At 37.6% G+C, this 26720-nt stretch overlaps 1 protein-coding gene across 6 annotated transcripts in view; it reads left to right on the top strand.

Moving 5' to 3' along the window:
• The window catches only part of LOC131076576 (uncharacterized), a 193734-nt gene that overhangs the window by 61174 nt on the left and 105840 nt on the right, over positions 1–26720 (top strand). For all 6 annotated transcript variants that reach the window (XM_058013813.2, XM_058013815.2, XM_058013816.2 and 3 more), the window contains 3 exons: positions 2786–2856; positions 3116–3310; positions 3464–3502. In XM_058013813.2, the coding sequence (XP_057869796.1) occupies positions 2786–2856; positions 3116–3310; positions 3464–3502 (305 nt within the window). The remainder of the gene's footprint in view (positions 1–2785; positions 2857–3115; positions 3311–3463; positions 3503–26720) is intronic.

Genomic DNA, 26720 nt, shown 5'->3' with positions numbered 1-26720 from the left:
ACAAAGCTTTGCCATTGCGAGGATCATCTGGATACGACTCCTAATGGATGCCTAAAGATGTCCCTACCATTCTCTCTAGTATGCATTTGCCGTCCTCAACATCTCGGTATGTGGCATCCTCCAGGGAAGTGGTACTGGTTTATGCAAATACTCATGTGGCTTCCGATGGTGAAGACTAAAGAGAATGAACTGAGGCTGGATTCTTTGGGGACAGTTTCTGGTGTTTTTTAGTGTATAGTTCTATATGTTATGTACTTGACATACTTGATAGTGCAAATGTTTTGTATACGCCATTTAGAATAAAGAATGATTATTATATGTGTTTTGACTATGAGCTTGTATGACAATGTATGTTAACTTTTGGTTGGTTGGTTGGAAGTTTGGATTTAGTAGTTGTGTCTGTTACTAGTGGTGGTTGGGAGCTGTTTTTCAACTCACATACCTTCCTGGGATACACCCTATTTATAATATGGCTGAGCACATATTCAAGTAATTCTCATATCAATCCTATGGTGGGTAATCATTCTCAGAAACAACAATAGGATTATGAAGGATTTGTCTTTCGGTGTATATTGTGTTTTATGGCAGGGCATTTGGCAAAACATTGATCAAAATACTTCTCAGAGGCTAAAAGGATCAAGTCCATGAAACATGCTACTTTGTGGAAAGGGTCAGAATCGTTAGATTCTAGCCTCCAGTTTACTCTAGACCATTGTTTAGATAACTTTGCTGCCCCCTCTTCTCCAATGAAATGCTCTCTTGAACCAAAAGCAGAGGTCTTTGCAGAAAACAATCATATGAGAAGCTTGCACATCTATTTAAAAGGATGGCATTAGCAGCAAGCAATAATTTGAGTTTGCTCTTTGTTTCTCCAGCTCCAAGGTAGTAGACTAGCTTTGAAGGTTTTGATGATGGATTTGGAGAATGTAATTGTGATCCCCACAGATTTGGTTCAAATGATACATAGTCCAAGAAATGAAAAAATTACCTCTATTAAGGTTAAAGTACTGTGCCCATGTTAAGAAAGGTGGTCAGGGGCCTAGCTTTAGATAGGCCACCATCTCTTGGGACAGCTCTTGATTGACATTACCTTGCCTTCATTCAGCAAGGCTTGGATTTGGTTGGTTAGCATAATAGAAGTTGGTAATATGTTATTTCTCCTAGCTAGTGTGCTGGTTTTTGTTGTTTGGTTTGTGAACCATGAAGTAGTTGATTGTTTTGAATTGTAGAGTTAGTATAAATCTTTTGACATGTATAAACCTTGTTGAGAGTATAAACCTCATACACGATTCCATTATTAGCAGTGTTCCATGGCCCTTGGGGACCAGGGGACGTGAGGACGGGTTTCAGGGAAGGGGGTACAAAGGGCCTAAGTTTGGAGACGATGGTGGGGGGGTTGCAGGGGGCGTTGCTGATATACATATAGGACTTGAAAAATTAGTAATGAAAAGATGTATAAGAATTATATTTCAAATGAAACTATGGTAAATTAGTAAAATAGCAAAATTACAAATACTAGATGCTAAGATTTCTTGAATACTAAATAAAATTTGACAAATGAAATTGTCAAATTGGAGATTTCTATTATATCTAAAATATGATTTGTGATCATGATTTATCATTGGCTTATCAGTTATTACTTGCTTAGAATTATTGGTTGATGGGGGTTTGGGGACAACACCAAAACGAGGTTGAGGGTAGCACCCCTGGCAGGGGTCTGGGTAAGAGAGAGAGATGTAGAGATAGGTCCAGATCTTGGGGGAAAGAGAAGAGAGTGAGATAGAGAGAGGTAAAGAGATAGGCCTAGAGTTGAAGGGAGACAAAGAGAGTGAGATAGAGAGAGTGAAAGAATATTGATAGGAGGTTGCTGATTATTGAAATTTGACTATGTCTTAAAATTTTTAAATCTGTTAAAACCTAGAATCTGCATTATAACTGCTAGAGATCTGAAACCACTCTCAAACATCCTGCCAATATATATACATGAAATATAACTTAAAGTATAAGAAACTTATACTTAAATGTTATATTTCATATGTATATCTGATGAAGAGAATGAGACTGGCTTGAAGACAACGACCGCCATTTTCACAAATTTTCCACCATTTTAGCTTAGGTTCAAATTTCTAAGTTGAGGCTTTGGGAGATTCCTAGGCGTCCCCAAGACGTCCAGGAGACTCCTAGGAGTCCCCAAGACATCCTAGAGACATCTGGATGTCCCCGTGTCTCCGGATGTCCCGGTGGCAGTGGTGGGGCGGTGGAGGACGCCCCGTCCCTGTCCCCTAGTCTCGAAGATGTCCCCGTCTTGGAGATGCAGGGGTTTGGGGGGGGGGAACGTGTCCTCACGGTTCACTGATTATTAGGAATTTTTTACGCAAACCCTCTTAGATATATGTAAAATAATTGCTTTTAAAATTCTTCTCTTTATTTTTTAATACTTGGAATTCTCTAAAGTATCATGTTTATTTCTAATCTCTATGTGCACTATATTTGTAATGAAATAACAAAATAATTTTTTTCTCTATTGTTACAAATATAATATTTGTTTTTATATTTCCTGAGTTTTTGGTGAGATTGGCCTGTCAGAGCCCTAGTAATTGAATTCTATTTACACTTTTGCCATGCCATGTCAATGGCATGTATATGGAATGCTTCTATGTACATATGCATTCTGATATTTTGAGGATTGATATTTAATCAACTTTGTATAACCATTTGCAAACTTTTTTTTTCATACTTAACAAGTAGATTCCTGAAATATATTGTTGTTGTCTGGATTTGATAGTTCAAGACATTGAGCATGATTCAGACGCAGAGACAGAAGAGTGCTTTATTGCTGTGGAAGCCCTTCATGAGGTAAAAGTTGAATAAGTGCATGTAGTGTATTTTAGTTATTATTCCTATTGGAATGAAGTACTTTAACGACGTGGATTTCCTTTGGCAATGCTCATTGTCATTTGTTCTATGTTCATCACTCAATTCTTTGTGAAATGATTTCAGTTGCATGAAATAAGTAGCTGATCACATGTTTTTTAATAATGTTATGATTGATTGTTCTTTGTGATCTGCTATGGTCTGGAAGGCTTTCTATTGAGATAAGTTACATATGTGGCAGACAATCATGTCACTGGGACCAGTTATTGTATATTTTCCCGATTTTTCACAATGGTTAGCGAGGGCTGTTCCAAAGTCGAGACGAAAAGAGTTAATAAAAAAGGTAGGGGAAATGCTTGATCAAATATCTGGACCAGTGGTTATGATCTGTGGACAAAATAAGGCAGAAGCAGAGACAAAAGATAGAGATAAATTTGTAAGTATTTTTCAATTTTTTAAAGCATAATGTATAATTAGCTTACGGAGTAATGAAAACTACATTTGTTTCTTTGGGATCATGCATAAAATCTTGGTTTATTCAGTTTGTCTGTCTTGTTCTGATTAGTAATATTTATTATTTTGTTGGCAGACAATGGTATTGCCCCATATTGGACGACTTACCCGGCTGGTATTGTACCCATTGCCATATACTTTCAACTTTAATATGATCATGTTAATATGTATAATAGTTATTAGATGAGTGTTTATATTCAGGTGTTCAGTGTTCAGTTTTATGGAAAATGATTACACAATATATGAAGCTATATTCAACAAGGCATTATAGTGGTTTGTTAAGTGTTAAATGGTAGAGAATGAGCCATTGATGGATGAAGAGAATTTATAGACTGGTTAGGGAAGGTGATGTATTACTTGACATATGCAAGATTTTAGATTAAGGTTTTACAATACATGTCAGGAATTTCAATGCAGATAAATTGTACTGCCTCTTTTCGTCTCACATGTACAACCAATAGTTTATATTTCAGAAAGCCTATTTCAGTTGAAGAATTTCACTACTATGGCTTTGATGCAAATATTCTTTTTTTGATTGGATTTTAATGGTGGGTTGTTGAAAGGGCCCAAACCCATGTACAAGAAAAACATTTCAGATGTAGCAGTGAAGCTCACCAAACTACAAAGAAAAAAATCCAAGAACACACAAAAGTGCTTGAAACGAGGCTTTCAACCAAGAGTAAGAGACACTAAACTAACAGTATAAAGACAGTGAGTGGATCACTGGAAAGCTCATTGCTGAGATGAAGAGAGCTCATTCAAAGTGTCAGCAGCTTTTCATTCCTCTCTAAGGAAATCTAAGTGGTCATCAACCAAATGCTTGTCCAGGTCTACTAACAGTTTCTCTTTCTTTCTCATTTGGCGTCTAGTTCTTTTGCTAGGCCCTGCTGCATGAAGACTCTTTCTTTTTCAGCAGACTTTCTTAGAGCATGGCAATGCTTGCAGTAAAGTTCTTAATGGTGATCCTACTGCGATGAATAACCTTTGTCAGATCAATATTTTAGGGCTTCTTGGTTTCTTTCCATCTGAAGGATTTTGCTTTTCAAGTCATTTAATTCCTCTCTGATTTCACATACATTTCCTAAAAGGTTCTATTGGTCCTCATTGAACAGACACTACTTTGGCTTGGGGCTGTTCTTCAATGACTTGCTATTGCAAAGGGTCCATTTTTATTTTAATTCTACCATTATCTGTCATGAACCATTTCAAGATACTTTGTTGGAGGTAATAGTCTTTTTTAAGAGTACCAATCCAATTAAGTTTTCTTTCTCCTTGTATGTTGCATGCACTTCCACTTTGTTCTCCTTAGATTTCTAAATTACATTATTTTGAAAATCAGTCTTAATCTTTTTGGTCTTCTTTTGCTGCCTAACCTGTTCTCCCTTCTGAATACTCTTTTCTCCACTTTGAAGCTTCTTAACACTATCAACTTTAGCCTCCTTTTCCGTAGCCCCAATAGCAGCATGGTTAGCTTTATCATATTCCATCAGAGTTGCACCCCTTTTGTCCACATTGGTATCCAAAACCATGTTGTCTTTACATCATTTTGAAAATTAATCTCCTTAATCTCTTTGGTCTTCTTTTGCTGCTTAAACTCTTCTCCCTTCTGAGTACTTTATTTTCCACTTGGAAGCATATCAACACTATCAACTTTAGGCCCCTTTTCCTTAGCCCCAATAGAAGCATGCTTGGCTTTATCATACCCCATAAGGGTCACTCTCTCCTTGTCCACATTGGTATCCAAAACCATTTGATGGTAACAGAATTAGGAAAATGGATTCCCTTACCTAGGCTATCCTTGGAAGGGTCAGTCTGGCCGACAATGGGCTGTTCTTAGTCAACCACATACACCATTGAGGTAGGCAAAGAAACAACTTTGGCTTTGTCACTTGATACAACAAATAATCAGGGCTTGGTCGACTGGTATCTCCGTCTTGTTCATCTAAACATCTACAACAGAGCTTTCCAAGGGCATTAATAAGTAAAAAGGAAGACTCACTTAGTTTTTTATTGCTGAAATGATTCAGTAGAGAAGAGTACTATGAGAAGATGCATTTATATCTGTCCTCTAGAGTAATATATTTGATGATTTGAGTGCTCACGTTGTTCCACAGGTCTGGAAGGGAATCCTTTAGTTTCCATGCCTGAAATTTGGTTAATTTGTCCCTCCCCCTTAGGAAAGCATTGGTTTCTTCCTTATTAGTGCTCTTAGGCTTATAACTTTCAAGCCATCTATTGTCATTCTTTTAGCCTCAAGAGTATTCTCCTAAGACACTTCAAAATTTAGCCCTTTCACAGTGACCTTTCTTGCCTTCCAAGACCTGGCAAACTCCACCAAGAGAATGGGATCATGTCTCTTAATTCTTTCCAAGAACTGGGTTAAGCCCCCTCTTCAAAGGATATGCCACAATGTGGATTCCTGTCTAGTTCTTTTACATGGAGGAGGTTCAATCCTCAGTTTGTCTCCTCCTCCATGACACCTTTGAATGCACTAGATCACTGGAATCTAATACACCCTACAATAGGAACCACCTGATGTTTTGAAACCCTGTATATAACCATGAAAGAACCTCCCCTAGCTCCAATCTAAAGCCTTGCAGCCTCATTTTTTAAACATCAAACAATGTCACTAGGCAAAGAGTTTTCCTTGAACCATTTTTTGAAACTTTGTCTTGAAACACCTTTATTTGCAAGCCTATCAACTGCCTTGTTTTCTCCTACATATGTTGCAAACAGTAACTTCACTAAAGGCTTTCATAGAATCAACAACATCATCCATAATATGTTTGATGGTTCAATTGCGGGACACTTATTTTTAACACATTTGATTATGTTAATAGGTTACCCGTCAATGGATGGATGATAAATCTTCAATTGTTTTGCTAGCTGTATTCTCCAGAAGGTGGCTTTGGCTTCCCTGTAGTGGTTAGTTTGATTTCTGATATTACGCATGTAAGCAGTGACTAACACTCTTTACTGTCCCTTATTATCCCTCCTCCACCAACCTTAACTGGATTTCCTTTAGAGGCCCTGTCAAGTATAGCTTGAGCCATGAAGAGCTGGATTAGCCCTTTTGATGAGATTTCTATCAACTTTCTTGCTTTCCTTATTTCTGAGTTGTATACCAGTCCCCAATTTTCGGCAATCTTGGACAAATCCCAAAATTTCTTCTTGTTTTCTCTTCTCTTACTTTTTTGTCACCAAGAAATGTTTTTGAATTTCAATGAAACTTTTTAGATCCCATACTTCAAAGGCTTGCTTTGTTATTTCTTTGATTTATGTTAAACCAAAGATTCTAACAAATGTGAGAAGAGCTAGTTTCCAAAGAATTTTCGAATGGGGGTTGAGGAAGGGAGGGGACAATTGAACTACTTGATCTAAAAATGATCTGGGTTGAGACCAGAAAATCTCAAATTTTCTTAGGATTCCCATGAAGATATTCTAGGCAAAGGGACAATTCATCAAAAGATGAAAGATTGATTCATAGTCCCTTTCAGAAAGAACATGTTTTCTGGGGATCAAAAAAGCTCTTCTCATGAAACTATGTTGTGTAAGAATCGTATCCTGACAAGCTTATTGAAGAAAAGGTTAATTTGACAAGCTTATGTAAGAATCTTCTCATGAAACTATGTCCAAGCATATATGCAAAACATTATATTGTAGGTTGTAAATTATAATTGTACTTAAATCATGGCAGTGCTGATAATGACACCTTTTGCGTCAATTGTGCATGAAAAATGGATTCTGACAATGGTCTTTAGAATTATTTTCAATGTACGCTGTATGATACTGCATCTTTAAATTAGAATTTCATATATAGAATTAGGACCTTTTCTATCACTTATTGCTGTGCATTAGGTGGCTCCTATGCTTCCTCCTTTGCACTAACCAAATCTGCATTTTTTCTCCTTGTCCACCACAGACTGAGAATCTCTACAAGCTCTTTAGTGAAGAAGGCATAGCCTTCTCTCACATTCATACACATTCTTATTTGGCATCTTTTTGAGCTGCAATCTCCCTTGATTCTAGTCACCTTTTTAGGGACGATTTGAAGCTCTTTTCAGCATCATGCATAGAGAAGCATTACTAAATCCTTCTTCCCATCAAGATAAGAAACTGCTGACTATTTATCCATGTTAGATCTATCAAGAATCAAGTTTTCCATGGAAGAAATGGATAGCTGACTCTGATTACTCAAAGAGAAAGCACAAATCTGCAGATTTATTGGTGCCTTTGTTGGACCAAAAACTTTGAGGCTTTGGTATAGGAAAATTTGAAACCAATGAGACTTGTGGAACTTCTCACTACAACCAAAGTTTACTTTATAGCTATCTTCTCCTCCTAACTGGAAAATACCTGGTTTTCCAGGGAGGGCTTTAGGTTTCAAAGAAGGTTGGTTTTTTCATGAATCATGGTTTGCTGCTTTCAACCCCACAGAGGACCTTCCATGCACTCACCCTGTTTGGGTTAGATTCCCTCTCCTACTAAGTGAATACTGGCATGCTAAGTCACCGCGTTTGAATTTGAATTCGAATTGGGCAACCATAAAATTCGGATGAAGTTTGGCAAGGGCGAAAAATTCGACATTAAATTCGCCTTATATAATTTAAAAAAAATAAAATATAAGTAATAAATTGAAAATGAGTAATAAAATAATATAGTATGCTAATATATTTAAATATACTAATAAAGTTAAACATAAAAGAAAATAAATAATAATAAATAATGTTTAAAAATTTAATTTAAAATATTATTAATATATAAAAATATATTAAATTTATATATTAAATGATAATTATAATAATAAGTTTAATTTAAATATTTTAAAATATTAAGTTTTTATATATTGAAAAATAAACAAAATTATATAATAATAATAACAAATGGACGTGATGTAAACCATAAAGTATAAATAACAAACATTAAAAGTAAAAATAACATAAAGTGATACTTCAAACATAAAAAAAAACAAACTTCAATACTACGATCTTAATAACATATAACTTCAATACTATGATCTTAATAAAACCAACATATATATACATAAATAGACTCATATATATCCAAACATATAAAAAAAAATTATATATAGACTCATATCCAAACATATCAATCTACGAACTATGTAAATATATAAAGACTCATATCCAAACATTTCAATACTATGAATCTTAATAATATCAGTGCCTCTTTTACATATTATCAGTCGGGTGGGGGAAACGACAGAGGCATTTGGAACCGATGGACATACTCTGCGTGAGAAGACTTGTGGAAGCTCACTCCGTTGTAGAATGGATGCCGCTAAACTCTCGACGATGACTGGCGAAGCTTTCCATAGTCCCGATGTTTTTTAAAACATGTTTTATCAGAACAAGTTTTGTCCTTTACTGTACGAATCTATGGCAAATTTCACCGATTTTTTTTAATGTTTTGAAATCAGCCAAATTTCAAGCTTCATGGCTGACATTCGGCGAATGCGGTGACTTAGCTGGCATGAATAATTGTTGAACATTATTGTGGTAGACTGGTTGCCAGTGGAGAATATATAACTACTTCAGAGTTTAGAACAAGGTGATGAGTCCTTAAGTATACCAAAGTTTATATGCATATAGATTTGGAAAAATCTCTCCGAGATAGCATCTTGTAACTGTTGACTTTCCGGGCTGTGCTTGTTCATCGGAGGCAAACATCAGATTGTTGCCTTCCCAACCATAGACGATAAGGTCTTATCGTCACCCCCAAGCACAAGTTCACTTACTGAGAATTACATATGTTCATTGTGTATGAAAGACTATAAGACAATTGAATATATATGAGGTAAGGCTACCTAAAAGACCTCAAGTCGGCCTTACTGATTTGACGCCAAGAATAGGGTCAGTCCTATTTAATTACAAGTTACTTATTTAGGGCCAGACCAATACCTTTGTATTAAACATATAAGCTGTGCATTTTATGGAGAATTGCTAAGGCCGAAAGGCCAATAAGCAATTCCAAGACTGGGTCGGCCCTCGCTAGGGATTTGACCTAGCTACATGTCAACACTCCCTCTCAACTAGGGAGGATACTTCCAAATAAGCAAGTCACATCATGGCTGCTCCCATGAAAACCAAATGACATTCTACATCATGAAATGATATGCATCATGTAATCCACATCTATGATATTCATCAAGCATACCTGAATCAGAAAAATACGTCATGGACTTCTTCCATGCTATCCATCTTGCACTGCCCGCAGAGGATGGATTGAAAATCTTACTATGCACACCTGCAAAAAGTGAGTATACATACAAATATATAAATACACATCATGGACTTCTTCCATGATATCCATCTTGCATTGCCCGCAGAGGATGGATCCACCTTGCATTGCCCGCAGAGGGTGGAAGAGATCTTTCAACCTTCTCCCTGAGAAGGATACCTACCATCTTGCATTGCCCGCAGAGGATGGCTCCCTCTTGCATTGCCCACAGAGGGTGGAAGAGGATTTTCATCTCAATCTTCTCTTTAGAGAAGAATACAACACCACCTTGCATTGCTCGCAAAGGATGGAAGATACAACTAAAGGTATCACTGGGGTTGATACACCCTGTCAACCAAAGCTGTGTTTTCCACAACACCAAGAGTATCTTTGAAATATTCAAACTTCACTCTAGCAAGAGGCCTGTTCATCTGTGCTGATGTATTTCAACTGTATGGCACCTCTTTGTACCATATCTTGAATGAGTCTCTACATGCTTTGACCTGTCATGAAACATTGGATTGACAGACATCTTCATACAACTCTGATTGTCACAATGAATGGCTGTGGGTTCCCAAGGTTGTCCAAACAAATCAGCAAGAAGTTTATGAAGCCACACTGCTTCTCTAGTGGCAACACTTGCTGCAATATACTCAGCTTCAGCAGTACTCAGTGCAACTGGGGATTGTTTTCTGCAGGCCCAAGAGATCACTGTGGATCCCAAACTGAAACAAAATGCCTGAAGTGCTCTTCCTGACTGTGACACTTCCTACCCAATCCAAATTAGAGTAACCTTCCAAGGTGATGACAGTATTGAGTGAATACTTCAGCCCATAACCAACTGTGCCTTGCAAATGTCTCTCAGGTTGGAATAAATTTTTGTGTCTCAGACCAGCAATCAGACTTTCAGTATTTAATTTCATATTAACATTAAGTAAATGATAAGCAAGTAAACGAAGGAAAGAAAACAAGTGCACAAGAGACCAACTCAATTACCCTGGGAAAACCTGCAAAACTGCACACTCGAATGAATCAGATCTGCCCCTTTTAATACACCAGGTCTGCACTTCTATATTCACCAGGTCTGCTCTTTCATTACAACTGAATCTGCACTTTCAAGTTTGCTTCAGGTCTGCAAGAATGAGTCTCTCAGGTCTGCACTTTAATGCACCATCTAATAGCAATAAGGAGCACCAAAATTAGCAATATCTTCCTTGGATGAATTTGCCAAGTTACCTGATTATTTTCACACACCAAGAGGCAGATAAATTTCGCTAAGAGCATGAATGAATGATTGTGTTTAAATTTGCCAAATAGCCTTTATTTATATGGTTCATATACCCTTTTAAGTCGGCTTATTTAAATATATATTTTGGCGCCAATTTGATTTGAGTGTGGCGTGTTCATTATAGGGCTGGCCCTATTTAGGAACACGCTATCTTCTTTGGCGTGAAGGGTCCAGCTCTACACGTTACCCTTTGGCAAAAGGGCCTAGCCCTTTAGGGATTCGGATGTTGCCTTAGGCAATCCAAATCCCCCTTTTTCTTAGCCTAGTTACAAACAACACTCCCTCTTAACTAGGGAAGAAAGTGAATACATAATTAGAACCTTTAGAGTTCCATCTAGCACAAAAGCATAGAATTACATCTTCCACCTAGCACACAAGCATAGGATGGTTCTAGCACACAAGCATAGAAAGTGTAATACACAAGTGGGTCTTTACATAATTACAATTTTCCATTTAGCACACAAGCATAGAATGGAACCTTCCATTCTTGCACACAAGCGAAGAATGGACATTGGCTGAGAGCACTCACTGGATAACAGGTGTCAGGTTTGGTGTTAACTAGATACATCAAGGATCCAATCAACTGTCTGTACTCAAATGGATCTGCAAAATCAGAGTTAGCCGCAAACATACTCAACCTTTCAAGTTAGTTTCCATAGGAGTAGACATAGGTTTGCAATCCATCATTCTAAATCTTTTCAAAACATTAATTGATTTAGTTAGATTTTTGTCATACTTCTAATCCTAGAAGGAAATGCATTAGACCTAGTTCCTTCATTTCAAATTCTAATGCTAATTCTTACAAAATCCCAAGCTTACCGAATATTGTCAATTCTTCCATCTAGAATTTACTGAGGATTGTAGGGAACATAGGACTCCCTCTTAATCCTTGAAATGAGATACATAATATAAGAATCCTATTAGGGAAAACAATCATAGGATTTTCATAAATCAGAAGAATGCTAAATTTCCTTTTCCTTTACTTTTACTTTCTACGAAGGGATCCATAGCATAATGACATATCGTCAGTCATCTCTTTAAGTAAGGAAATGAGCTGAAAACTTGTATAGGCTCTCATGCCTATTCCAAGCTCCCTCTGAAGCATAATAGTTTAAGACTTATTGACATCACTATTAGAATCAAACATGATTAATAATAGCATGAACATGATACAAGCATATATAAAACTTATCTCTTTTACCCGCGTCCTTAAGTTGTTTCATGGATCTCTGGTGGCTGAGTGGCCTTTGACTCTTGCCATCTACCTTCAGCTTAGTGACGATGCTCAGAATGTTGGCATAACAACCAAAGTTGTTGATGGTCAAACAATGTGCATGACGGTGAACTTTTTGAATAGCCTACACCCCTTGACCCTGAGAATTACCTCAAAACATGAAGCTGAAATGTCAAACTGAAATCATACATGATTTAACAAAATTTATTCAACCATATGAATACTTATCTCTTTCTAGGTTGGTCTTCTACCAACGTTCTGGCTCAGTATTGGACCTTCCAGCCATACTGAAGTATCTAGCGAAGATGGCTGCGTGGCCTTCAGCCCTCACCATTGCTCATCGTCTATCTCCATCTTGGTGGCGTCAACATGCCAAGCCACCAAACGCTTTCACTGTAATCGACAAACGATCAAGAATGTCGACCACGCATTGTGATCGTATTTTGCGATTGCCAATTTCTTATATTGCTACCCATTCAAATGCGAATACAACGAACTCCTTTCGGGGCTATTGCGCATACAAACACTGTGAATATGGCTCTCGGCGAGCACTGCTGCAGCAACCATCCTTCCAATTTTGAATGACTATGACGAGGCAAATATTGCGGACATACCCCTGTGATCATACAAGGATACACCATACGATCAATGAGATCACCGTAACCTGCGATCACCACCTTCTGCGATCTCCGTATATCGAGATGAGTCTCCATACGCCCCCTTGATGCACTGTGATTATTGATATCACCTTATGGTAGATGCAGCCTCCATGTGTGAATATGCCTGCTACGATCACCACTGCGACCTTGATGCCTCCACGACTCCTAGCAAACACGATAACTCCATCACGACCCAAATCTGGTTCGAGCTTCCACCTTGCCGCGATTAAATGATCAGCTCGGTGATAAAAATGCGAATATTCTCATGGTGATCACGGTGCGGATTCTAAACATGTCCGTGGACACCTCCCTGCTGCGCGACTATAACCTTCCATGGCTCACATTGTGAACACGGCTGCCTGCGAATATCTTGAGCACCATGATCGTGCAACACAAGGCGAATATACCAAGCGGTGAGGAATAGCGGCTTCCTCCCTGCATTTACGCCTCCAGGTGAATAGGGCGACTGCAATGTCTGGCAGTCACCCTGCGAATGTGGTTGCCAATGGTCGCAAACAATGGATACACTTTTGTGATTCATTTCGAACACGACGAATACAAAACTTGAAATGCGATCATGATTATGCGATAATATGAACACACTGCGGATGCAAATGTGAATACACCGCGAACATCACTAACATGGTCACTGCGATGATCCCGTGATGATTTGGATATACCCCAATGTCCATTGTGAATACTCCGTGAATACTTTGCAACGAACACGGGGCTGCGAAGCCACGACCACCATGCGGATAATGCAAATGCAATCCACAACGACTGTGAGTACCTTGCGACTGTGATCACTAAACTCGAAATGCGATTTACCCTTGACTATATGGTGATTGCCAAGCGGACATTGAGATTGTCACACTGCGACTGCAACTCGCTCAGGCCGCATCCGACTAAATCTGTAATTTAGGAAAGCCGTAGCTCTGATACCATGTTTACTTTCCGGGCTGTGCTTGTTCACCGTAGGCAAACATCAGATTGTTGCCTTCCCAACCATAGACGATAAGGTCTTATCGTCACCCCCAAGCACAAGTTCGCTTACTGAGAATTGCATATGTTCATTGTGTATGAAAGACTACAAGACAATTGAATATATATGAGGTAAGGCTACCTAAAAGACCTCAAGTCGGCTTTACTGATTTGACGCCAAGAATAGGGTCAGTCCTATTTAATTACAAGTTACTTATTTAGGGCCAGACCAATACCTTTGTGTTAAACATATAAGCTGCACATTTTATGGAGAATTGCTAAGGCCGAAAGGCCAATTAGCAATTCCAAGACTGGGTTGGCCCTCGCTAGGGATCCGACCTAGCTACATGTCAACAGTAACTTGCTGAAGTAGGAGTGGTTGAATGGGAACAACCTGCAGATTGAGAAATGATTATGATCAGATGCAAATCCTCCCGTGCATATGGTCACTTTACTAGGTTTTGTCCTAATCTCCCTCTTCCTCTGGACCAGTTTAAGTCCCTGAAAGCCTTCTATGAAAACATGAAACAAAGAGATGCAATGGACAAAGAGGTATTAACTTTCACTATGATTTGTTGCACACATATGACGACCAAAATATTAGAGAAAAACAATTTGAGATACCAAAGTGCTTATCAAAGGAAAGGTAAACCCCCCCATGAATGCTTCACACTTAAAATATTGTGATACCATTGCTATTCAAAATGAGCAAATATTGTGTTACCGTTGCTATCCAAAATGAGCCAATGTAGAGGATGAAGCTATGGGCAAAAAAGATGAAAAATGACAGCCTAGATAAAAAAACACAGGCAAATAATGCAAAAGGTCAGCATCACAGTCCTGATTGATGCCCCTTGCAGATACTTAAAAACAGTGAGTGGAAAAAAACAGGCAGGAAAAATAGACAAAACAAAGGTGTGTTCATATTGAATGCTACTCTAATATCAAATATCTTCACGTTTTAATTATAAAATTAACAATAAGAAAAAGGCAACCATCAGTAGATCAATGTAGGCATATCAGATTGTAACTTTGCACAATATCAAATTTGGAGAAATCTGAATGTTATCAAAATCTTGACCAAGCAGGACTATCCACAAGGAACAATATAATGAAGAGATTTGTATGACACCCCACTGAAATAATATGGATATTCTTATGGAGTATAACCTAGGTTGCAGGGAGATGTGTCTCTAACCCCCTAGGAATGTCTTGGGGGCCGGAATGCGTCTCTTGCATTGGAGATGTCCCTGGTTGCAGGAGACGTTATGCCTCCATCTCCTTTAGTCTCCGTAAAACATAAACTGAAAAAATGTGAAAAAATGAAAACCTTAAAGAATAAACTGTAAAAAATGTGCAAAAACGAGGTCAGGAAAAGAGGTGTGTTTGGAGCTGATGCATTTAACAGCTGTGCAAGGTCAGTGAGAACAGTGTGAAAAGGGTTTTCCTGTGTGAAAAGTACCTTGACGAGGTAGATGAGTGACATTACGCCTACAAGGTTCGCGACAGTCCCAGGAAACAAATGTTAGTTCTGCTGCGAGAAGCCATGTAGTTACTGGGGGTGTATATGAGTGTGAATTTGTGGAGCCAATTACCATACAACGGAGTGGCCTTCGCGGCAATGAAGAACTACGAAAAGCTCTTCCTCAAGTATGACTCAGAAAGATTTACCCGGTTTCTTGCAGATGTGAAAAGAAGGAAAATAAAATAAATTATAATACTTAGTTTGGAGCTGATCGAAATAAATATTCATTTACTACTAAGTTGCTGGTTCCGGTTTGGTGTCGGGTTTGGGTTTGCGGGTTCGGCTAAAATTTGTTTTGGGGTTTTGGGTTTGTTAGTACAAAAGCATATAAAAATAAAAAATATATACATATATGCAGCAATAGATAAGTCGAAAATACACCACTATGCTAATAGTCAAATAACATAGCAAAATACACCATCATATATGAAAGTTTTAGTTCGAATAACATAGCAAAATAGTAAATACACCACCATATTAATGTTTTAGTTCAAAAATAATAATGTCAAGCTACAAAAATCAGCCATCACTGATCAAATAGCTTATGGGTGATCAAAAATATCATCATAATCCTCCATATGCCGTGGTAAATTAGAACAACCACAGGCGGTGCCATATGGAGTGGCACTGGCACTAGCATTGGCAGCGGTACTAGCATAGTCATTGTCATGATCACTAGGTAGCTCATGGTTATCATCAACTCCAAGTGTAGCAAAGCGGGCAATTGAATTATCCAACTCAGCATTCTCTGGATCAATATCCCATTGCTTTGTCTCCTCTTCGTTGTAGGCATTTTCTTTGTGTGTGATGAGCCGCAAGTTTAAATGTAGAAAGACCAAGTCTTTTGCCTTTTGGAGTATAGTCTATTGCACTTTATTGAATGGATGAAGGAATATGTGCTTCAATTCCTCTAGGATGAAGATGAACTAGCAACCTATCAAGATTTTGAAATTAGAGAGTTTAAGAGTTATAAATAAAATTAAAATTTAAAATATAAGCAAGATAGAAGAGTTTGTTTAATAACTTAGAACTTACTTGCGATGAAACTTTGATGGCAAGAGGTTGTAGGCATTGGTATGCTTCTCCATGGAAGTACCACCAACTATGAGCAGGAACCTTATCCTTGTCCCCAGGAGCTTCAAGACCATAATCATTTGTGCTTGAAAAACTTATTAATTCAGCCGTCACCTTGGGCCAAAAGGTCTTGGGGAAAGAGTCTATGAATGGCTGCCTTGTACCCTTGAGCAACTTCGGGATCTCTATATGGGGCAACTCTTATTTCACTCTTAGTAAGGACATCTTGACTATAATACTTCGGACGCAATGGAGTGGTCATTTTGATCCATCTCTCCACATTGATTTGTTGTATTTGTTTGAAGAATTTTTCTTCTGGATCTTTCTCTTTAGCATTTATGAAAACTTTAATCTTTTCAATCATTGCTCAATCATTGAGTCGATGCCATCATATGCCTCACCCATATTACAATATTTAATTATATTTTAGTCACCTATATTTAGTTCCTTGTTGAATGGTCATTTAGCTTTTTATTTAATTAGCTTTTAAGCTTTTTTTAGTGTTTAGCTTTTTAGTAGTTCACTTTAAATGATTAGTTCTTTTTATAGAACGTCGTCTTGTAAACTCTCTATATATGTGTGTATATCATTGATTAATTGATCCGATTATTTTGTTCAATCAATTTTTCATGATATCAGAGCAGGTAACTGTTGAAGATGTTATAGCTATGGTCGGATTCCTCAGACCAACCTAGCTAATCCAAATGTCTAATTGGCCTATCCGCCTTAGACATTTGTGTGTAATCAACTTACTTGTTCCTGTTCGTATTATTATGTTCAGATGAGTTAGACTACCCGTGATTACTGATTGATCATATTACATAATTGCTATCATGTGTATATCCATTATCGTATTGCATCACATTATCAACCTTTTTTTTGGTTATGATCGGTTTTACATAACCGACTCCATCTATTAGTGTATTGGTTAATATCGTTTATGGTTGTTTGTTATTAATTATACATAACCGATTATATCTGTATCGGTTGGGTTATTATCCCGATTACATTTGTGAATCAGTTTGTCTTCAATAGCCATCGGTCTTTTAGTAAAGAGTCACTTCCGCTTAGGAAGACTTCGAGTTTCATATATAAGTATGATATATCTCCTTTGAAAGGCAACAAGAATAAGATATCAACAGGTCGATAATATACTGTATACGTGAATATATACATATAGATCGTGGGAAGTCAAATACTGCAGTCCATATATATATATAGTTCGTGACTATATAGAGACAGCAGAAACAATATCAGATTGAATGTGATAAATTGGAATCGCACAGCATACGGTGGATTTAGCATATCATCTGCAGATCAAAATATATATAAATCAGTCTGGAGTCTATTCAATCTGATACAAAGTACATTGATTCAGATAGTTCTTCATACTCAGCAGTACATCAAATATATATAAATCAGACTGGAGTGTATTCATATTCTGTTGTGATCAAAACTAAATTTTTTAAAAATATCTGTCTATTATAAACCTGATCTAAAGTTAACATGGTATCAGAGCAGGCTTAAGGAAAGATCAGATCAGATTTATAAGAGCAAGGTTACCCTCCATTATTGTCTTCAAGTTCGACTACTTCTACCCAACGTCAAGATGGTGAACGGAATTAGAGTTGAAGACAGACTTTAGGGAGCATCAAACTTGGTATCTTTGAAGTTTAGAATTATGCTTGCCTTGGGGGAAAACGAATTAGACGAATTCGTGAAGAAAGCTATACCGGAACCAACCGAAGAGGATGAGAAGCTTCAATGGAAGAGAAAGAACCATAAGGCAATGAAGATGTTGGTTGACTTGGTTAAAGATCACATTGTGCCAATTATCTCCAAGTTGGAGACAACATATGGCATGTTCAAAGCACTAGAGATGTATGAGATAAACAACACAAGCCGAGCTCTTGCATTAAAGCAACAACTTCACCACATCAAAATAACGAAAGAAGAATCCATCACCTCATACTTCATGAGGATTACTGAATTGAGAGATCAACTCTCTACCATTGGACACACTATAGAGGGCAAAATGTTAACCATGTTGTCACTTAATGGTCTCCCTTCATCTTGGGAGTCATTTATTCAAAGGATAGGCACATGATCAAAACTTCCTAAGTTTGATCGATTGAAGATAGACTGCATTCAAGAAGAGTCAAGATTGGTCACAAGAGGCATTGGTCAAAGTTCTACAAATGAAGATATTCATGTTCTTGCCTCTCACTCCTCAAAGAAGAAAGGTAAGAAAGGACACTTTAAAAGAAGGAAGGATATTTCAGAAATCCAATGCATTAGATGTGACAAATATGATCACTACGCAATGAAATGTCCAACCAGGACTATGCCTCAAGCTTCCATTGCGGATGTTGGTGAGACTCTTCCACAAAAGGATTCAGATGGATTCATATTCTTGATTTGAAAGAGATAAGTTCTATGGTTGAATAATGTTCATGAATTTCATATGTAGTTATTAATTCACGCAATTACATTATGCGTGTTATTTGTGAAACAACATTGTCAACAGATGTCCGCTTACAACAAGCTGCATTTGGATATCTTGTTTTTTAAATTTCTTCAATTTATTATGAGAAACTTGTCCCTTACATACAGGACATCTTTAGAATCACAGCCTGTTGCTTTTCAGGTTACAAAGTTTTGAAGTTCTATTTGTGATGAAGAGCTTGAAATTCAGGAAGAATATGCAGAGGACTCTAGTGGAGATTTTGAGATTTTGCATTTCCAAATTTTTTATAAAACAAATATTTACCTACAAAAGTGCAACAGTTCACTTGTAAAATCCATAGAGGCATTTGTGCAGGTGATGATAGCATCTAGGGTTATGAAGCAAGTGGAGACACGAAGGCTCTTCCAGTGAGAGGGAGCGTACTGCAAGGAGATTTTGTTCTAAATCTCAGCCTGGTCACATTCTTGCCTAAGGCTCGATCTTATGACAGTAGATCCATGGTGGCTTTGGATCTAGCACTTCCAGCTGTATGAGGATCATACTAGATGATGAGAGTCTCCTGAAGCAAGATATCTTCCATGATTGGGACCATGTGAGTAAGGGATGCTTCCATGACAAAAGGAGCAGCTAAGAGGATGTGCTTTGATTGATATCCGAGGATCTTGGTCATATTGGTTCAGAGGGAGTGGACCATGTCAAGATGGTTTCTCTGGTGATCAATATCACTATGACATGTGGAGATCAAGTATCACTATGTTAGAGACATGGTGGAAAGGAATGCTATTCGGTTGAGATACATTAGTATTGATGAGCAAACAACATACATTCTCACCAAGCCCCTCTCTAGAATAAAGTTTGTGTACTTTCGAGGTAAGCTTGGTATGGTGGAGAATGAAGCCCTAGCTGAGATTGAGTCTCAACTTCATTGATTTGTTTATATATATACTAATGTATTGTTATCTTCAAAAGATGTTTAAAGTGTAAACTCTTGTTAATGCATTTCTCCTTGAGAGAGACTTGAGGTGTAAGCCCTTATCTCCACCCTCTAATATGGTTCATGGTGGATGTCATGTGTGTGACGCCACGACAACACCACGTGAGAAAGTCCCTGGTGATTTTCTTGTACTTGTGTGTTTACCCTTTGGATGAGCCATAATGAATATCATTGTGAGGTGACGATCTCACAATGATAAATACTTGTACATCTCACCATTATTGTAGGGTGACAATCTCACAATAATGGTTGTATATATCATTATGGTGGATATCACGTGAAGTGATATCTATGGATATGCCATAATGATTGATATCTCATGACGTGATATCTATGGATATGCCCTAATGGTGGATATCATGTGAGGTGATATCTATGTATAAGCCATAATGGTGGATATTACACGAGGAGACATCTATGGTGGATATCACGTGAGGTGATATCCGTGGATAAGTCATAATGCTTGATATCATAGTGAGGTGATATCTTTCCTTTCCACATATGGATGTAACCATTGTGGACAATCATCACAAGAAGTGATGTAACTTATTAAAGGTTAAGGAGTCCTCCCTAGCTAAGAGGGAGTGTTGAAGATGTTATAGCTACGGTCGGATTCCTTTGACCAACCTAGCTAATCCAAATGTCTAATTGGCCTATTGGCCTTGGACATTTGTGTGTAATCAACTTGTTCCTGTTCGTATTATTATGTTCAGATCAGTTAGACTACCTGCGATTACTGATTGATCATATTGCATAATTACTATCACGTGTATATGCATTATCATATTGCATCACATTATCAACCTTTTGTTTTGGTTACGATTGGTTTTACATAACTGATTCCATCTATTAGTGTATTGGTTAATATCTTTTATGGTTGTTTGTTATTAATTATACATAACCGATTATATCTGTATCGGTTTGGTTATTATCCTGATTACATTTGTGAATTGGTTTGTCTTCAATAGCCATCGGTCTTTTAGTAAAGAGTCACGACCTCTTAGGAAGACTTTGAGTTTCATATATAAGTATGATATATCTCCTTTGAAAGGCAACAAGAATAAGATATCAACAGGTCGATAATATACTGTATACGTGAATATATACATATAGATCGTGGGAAGTCAAATACTGCAGTCCGTATATATATATATAGTTTCTGACTATATATAGACAATAGAAACAATATCAGACTGAATGTGATAAATTGAAATCACACAACATACAGTGGATTTAGCATATCATGTGCAGATCAATAACACATCATACAAAGTAGATTGATTTAGATAGTTCTTCACGCTCAACAGTAGATCAAATATATATAAATCAAACTGGAGTCTATTTATATTCTATTGTGATCAAAACTAAATTTTTTAAAAATACTTGTCTATTATAAACCTGATCTAAAATTAACAGTTTCGAGCAATCATAAATTTTTGTGCCCTTCTACCTGGATTTAATTTCCAAAATTTTTTATTAGAGATTTTTTTATGAAAAAAATTCTAATTTGAAAGTTTTTTGGCATCGATTCTAGGCGTTTTTTTTTGGGTAGGGTTTGAAATTTTCAGCGACGATTTTTGTGCAGGATTTTTGTGTTTGTTTGAATAGGTTATTTTTGCAGAGCAGGGTTCAGTTTTTTTATTCTCAGCTAGGTTTATTTGCAAGGCCAACCGCGATTTTCCATGCGATTTTTTTTTGCGATCCGTCCTGCAGACTTCCAACGACGACCTTTTTTTTTCCTGCGGGTTTTTTGTTTCTAAGAAAATCATGTTTTATTCCCAGTAGTGATGCGACTTGGTTAGGGTATTTCGGAGCGCAATTTTTTTTCCAAGGCGGCTTGATTTTTCCATTTCATCTAGGTTTTTCGCGGATTTGTGCCCTCGTGTGTTTTTCTGTGGGCAATTTTCTGGCAAGGATTTTTTCGATGACACAATTTTTGGCGGGTTTTTTCTACTTTCGAAGTGTTTTATTTTCAGCAGGATTTTCTTTTCCGCGACCTAGGGTTTTATTCTTTGACCCACGTCTGAATTTTCGCGATTTTCAAAAAATTGTGGGTTTGGTTGGCGACCCACGAATTTTTCCTGGCTTCGACACGATTTTTTTCTGATTTTCGGCAGGATAATTGCAATGAATTTTGCGATTTTTTTCTTGGTCAAGGACCTGTTCAGCAGGAATCTAATAAAAAAATAAATTTGGCAGCTAGCACATTAGTAATGATTTAAAAAAAAAAATGTATTATTTCCCGTTTTATATTATTTTTTAAGCAAAATCATATTTTTTTTTCTACAAGAAATTTCTTTTCTGGGTTTTCCAAAATTCTGAGTCTTGGGTTCCGTGCCTTGATTTATGCCTTGGATTTTGTGCCAACCTTTCAATGCCTCGGGTTCTGTGTCAGGGCTTTTCTTCTATTTTCCAGATTTTTCGGAATTTGTACTAGCAGTTGCTATAGTTTTTTTTTTCCTAATTTTTGATAGAAAAATCTGTTTTTTTAAATTTGCAGTTTTTCTCTATTTCCATGCCTTCATAGGCTTGACCAGAGTTGACCTTTGTTTCCCAAATGGCATCTTTGACCAACATCATGTTGGAGAGCAGTCAAAAGTTCAATGACCAGAGCGATAATATTTGGAAGCAGAGGATGCTCTCAATTTTTGAGTATCGTTGCCTCGATCAGATTGTTCTAGGCAAGGCCTCTCATCTTGCAGCGATAGGTCAAGACCAGGACAAACATGATGGGAAAAATTGAGAGGCTGTCATGCTTATCAAACTCTCTGTCATAGATGATCAACTCCCTCAGGTGCCTTAAGGTAAAATAGCTAAAGAGATCTGGGATCTCTTGAAGGATCTTCATGAAACATTTGACAAGAGTCAAGCTTTCTTTCTCAAGAATATGCTGTTTTCTATCATGATGGATGACAAGACATCTATCCAGGCACATCTTACGAAGATCAAGGAAATCTGTGACCAGTTGGAAGCTATTGGTTGAACCATGGTGGAAGAGGATATGTTAGTGATCACGCTGAAAAGTCTTCCCCACTCTTACAAGCATTTCATTGACACGCTTAATATCTCTTCTACTAGTGTTGATCTAAAGTTTCCTGATCTTTGCACCAAGCTTCTACAACAACATAGATGGAAGCAGCAATTTGGTAGTAACAGTGTCAGTGTAGAGCAAGCGTTTACTATCAAGGATAAGGGCAAAGGCGAGTACACTCAGCAGAAAGGGCAGCGCAACTTTGAGGAGGGGTTCACGCAGAGTTTCACATGTCACTATTGTGGTGGACCTGGGCATATCCAGAAGTTTTGCAGAAAGAGGTTGGCTGATCAAAAGTCCAACCAAGGAGGGTCTGACGAGTAGGTGCAGGCTCATGTTGCAGAGTGTTTTGAAGAGAAGGAGTCAGATTTCTATGCTTTTTGATTTTGTCATCGGATGAGTTTTCTAATTTTTCGCCATAACAAATCATTGGAGGGTTTTGCTCGATTTCTTTCTCAATAATTATGGTTTTACCACGTGATGTCTAGTATTTTACCTCATGATGTTGTCTGGTGTTTTCCTGTGTGATGTCTGATGTTTTACCATGTGATGTTTGGTGTCTTACCACGTGATGTTTTGGGTCTTGCCATGCAAAGTTTCAGGGTTTTGTTCAATTTTTTCCTCAAAAATCGTTTCAGGTTTTTGTTTACCATTTTTTCCTCAAAAATGATGATTTCTATCTTTAGTTTTGAAGGATTTGCCGATTTTTCCTTAAAATCATGGTTTTAGGTTTCAGTTTGGTTACCCAACATTAGGTTGGATGGATTTTGGTATTCTTGGTCATTAACACGTTGCAGATCTAGGGAGGGTCTCCGCCGTAGCAGAGTGTTCTTTCCGTTTGTGATCAAATGACCCGTAGTGTCTTCTGTAGGGTAGTTAGTAGATAGAATGACCATTAAGGGAGGGTATTAGAATATTTAATTATATTTTAGTCACCTATATTTAGTTCCTTGTTTAATAGTTATTTAGCTTTTTATTTAATTAGCTTTTAAGGTTTTTGTAGCGTTTAGCTTTTTAGTAGTTCACTTTAAATGATTAGTTCTTTTTATAGAACATCCTCTTGTAAAATCTATATGTATGTGTGTATATCGTTGATTAATTGATCCGATTTTTTGGTTCAATCAAATTTTCAACCCAAACAAGGCCTATCCATGTCAGTGTAGCAGATCATGCTCAATATACGCTTAGTGAACTTCAGAAGGTACTGAGCACGATCCCACCAAGAGTCATATGGTATCATTATCTTAATGTTTGCTGCCCTTGTAATGGTAGATTGCCTCCATATGCTCCAATTAGAGCTGATTTGAAGTGCACACAAAAAATACTGAGAGGGGGGGGGGGGGTGAATAAGTATTTTAAACTTATAAATATAAAACATGATTTTCAGAAGTAAAAAAAGGTAAGAGCAACCATGAAATATTAAAAACTCCAAATTTCACATGGAAAACCCTTTCGAGTAAAAAACCACGGCAAAACTGTGCTTTCATTCACAACAATAGGCACCAACCCCGATTACATAAGTGAGCACCAACTCCAAACTGCTGAAGCACCAACTTCAGTATCATAAACTTCTTGATTCAAAACACATGCTTTCAAAGGCATTGTTCAAGCACTAAAAACATTTTTTTACTCAAACTCTCATCTCGAAATTCTGGTACACATCCTCTTTTGATATATCTTAGCCTCTTAATTGAAAATATCTCCACAACCACTCGAATGTTCTCACACTATAAAGGAAGATCCTTTATTACTTAGCAATATCCCATCAAATACAAACAGAGATCTCTATCCACACACTGTTTGCAGCCACTAAGCTCTCACAATGCCTAGTAATCATTCACTTCACCATCAAGTATATGCAGCTGCTTCAGGAAAAATCCATGAGCAGAAGGTGAGAAGACTTACCAGCAATACGACTCTAGTGAATACAAGCACCTTCACACAAGGCAGATATAAGTCTTGATATCATATTACACCAAATAAGAAGAAAATCACCAGGTCAAAGTGCTGTTTTGCTACCATAGAAGTGATGGCTCAGAAATTAAGCCATGACTTTCTTATCATCTCCCACACCAAAAAATGGCTAAGGTATTTTTTAATTCAATGGTATTGCATCAGATAAAATCAACACACAAAAGGGCGATGGATATGAATAAAACAGATAATCACCACGATAAAGGAAAATGCGACGGTCAAAAATCTTGACTTAACAACAAAAAGACAATTCAACAGGGTCACCCATGATGTCTCCAAAAGAAATATCTGACCCAGTCATAAAAGCAAAACGGTTACAAGCACCTGAACTACCTTTCACAAAAATGGGGTTAAGCCCCCCCACTATCATGCTACAGGAGCCGTCGCACAGAGGAATCGCTTTGATTAAAAACACCAAATATAGATTCTGACGCATAAGAAAGAATATCCGCCATATTTAAAACAAATGCAGCACATTAAAGAGGTAAATGTTCTTCTTTTTATCAGCTGATATGAAGAGTCATCCTTCAAAACTGACGTGGCAGATAATTCTAACTAGGCAAGCAGGTGAAGTGGACAAGTAGCCACCTCAAGCTGACACCCAAGCAGCTCAAGCAGACAACCAAGTAGCTCAAGCACACAACCAAGTAGCTCAAGAAGGTAGCCAAGTAGCTCAACCAGGTAGCCAAGTAGCTGATGAAAAATCAGCAGCTTGACTAGTATTTCAACCTGATTCTTTTTACAACAATCCTTTGACATCAATGACAAAAAAACAGTGTTCCACAGCCGTTGGGGACGGGGAGACAGAGGGACGCGGGGATGGGCTTTGGGGACGGGGGGACAAAGGGAAAAAGTTGCAGGGACGGGTTTTGGAGACGGGGGGACTTGGGCCTGGGGAGGGGGAAACGCGTTTCTGTAGAACGCTGCAAAAGAATTAACATGATTACCATGCTAACTAGCGGCAGACGAACATTCAAAAGTCGTCTCAACACAAGTGTGTTGGAAGCAAAATAGGTCTCAGCAACCTATTCCAAAAACAAAATAAGAAAAAAAGTAAAATTAAAAAGTTTACTAAACATTTCTATTATTTAACTAAATTCAAAATTAACTTACCTTCTACAGCTTCAATCTTGAGAATTGTCTAAATATGCCTTGCGACATATGGTGGTTAGTGATAAACATTTTGATCTCTTCAGCCTCAACATACACCTCTTTGATCCAATCAACTTTGTTGCATATTTTTGCAGCATTAGGTTGAGTGAGTGGACTGAACAAGGTGTCCAAAAAATGTGCTGATATCTCTTCTCGACCAATAACCCAACTGCCCTACAATTTTTGGCATTGTCTGTTACCACTTGAACAACATTTCAAGGGGCAACTAATAACTCAATGATGAACGGATGGTACCAAACCGGTACTGAGGGGGGGGGGGTGAATTAGTACAGACAAAAACACAATCCTAAACCGGTTTGTCAGTAGACACTGTACTTTGGCAGACTAACAGTAACACCGGTCTTAAACAGAGTACAACTGACAAAACCCAGAATAACCGAGACAGGCATAAACCGGTTAACACTTATCTTTTTATACAATCTAATACTTCATTTCCATTTCACCCTAGTGCATGAACATGTAATCTATCATCAAAGATATATAAACAGCTAGATCAACATGATTTACCTTCAGACACACATCACTTAAACCATCACATGAATAACACCATACATGACACACAAATTTTTCACGTGGAAACCCAACTGGGAAAAACCACGGTGGGGATGAATACCCACAAGCTGTTTTTGAACTCTTTAGAAGTCCGCTCTGTTAGGAGCCTTGTCCGGTTAAAGACTGATACAATAGGTTCTG

Source organism: Cryptomeria japonica, chromosome 10 (assembly GCF_030272615.1).
Source record: "Cryptomeria japonica chromosome 10, Sugi_1.0, whole genome shotgun sequence".
NCBI classification, from domain to species: Eukaryota; Viridiplantae; Streptophyta; class Pinopsida; order Cupressales; family Cupressaceae; genus Cryptomeria; species Cryptomeria japonica.
This window is presented reverse-complemented; position numbering and strand designations above follow the sequence as displayed.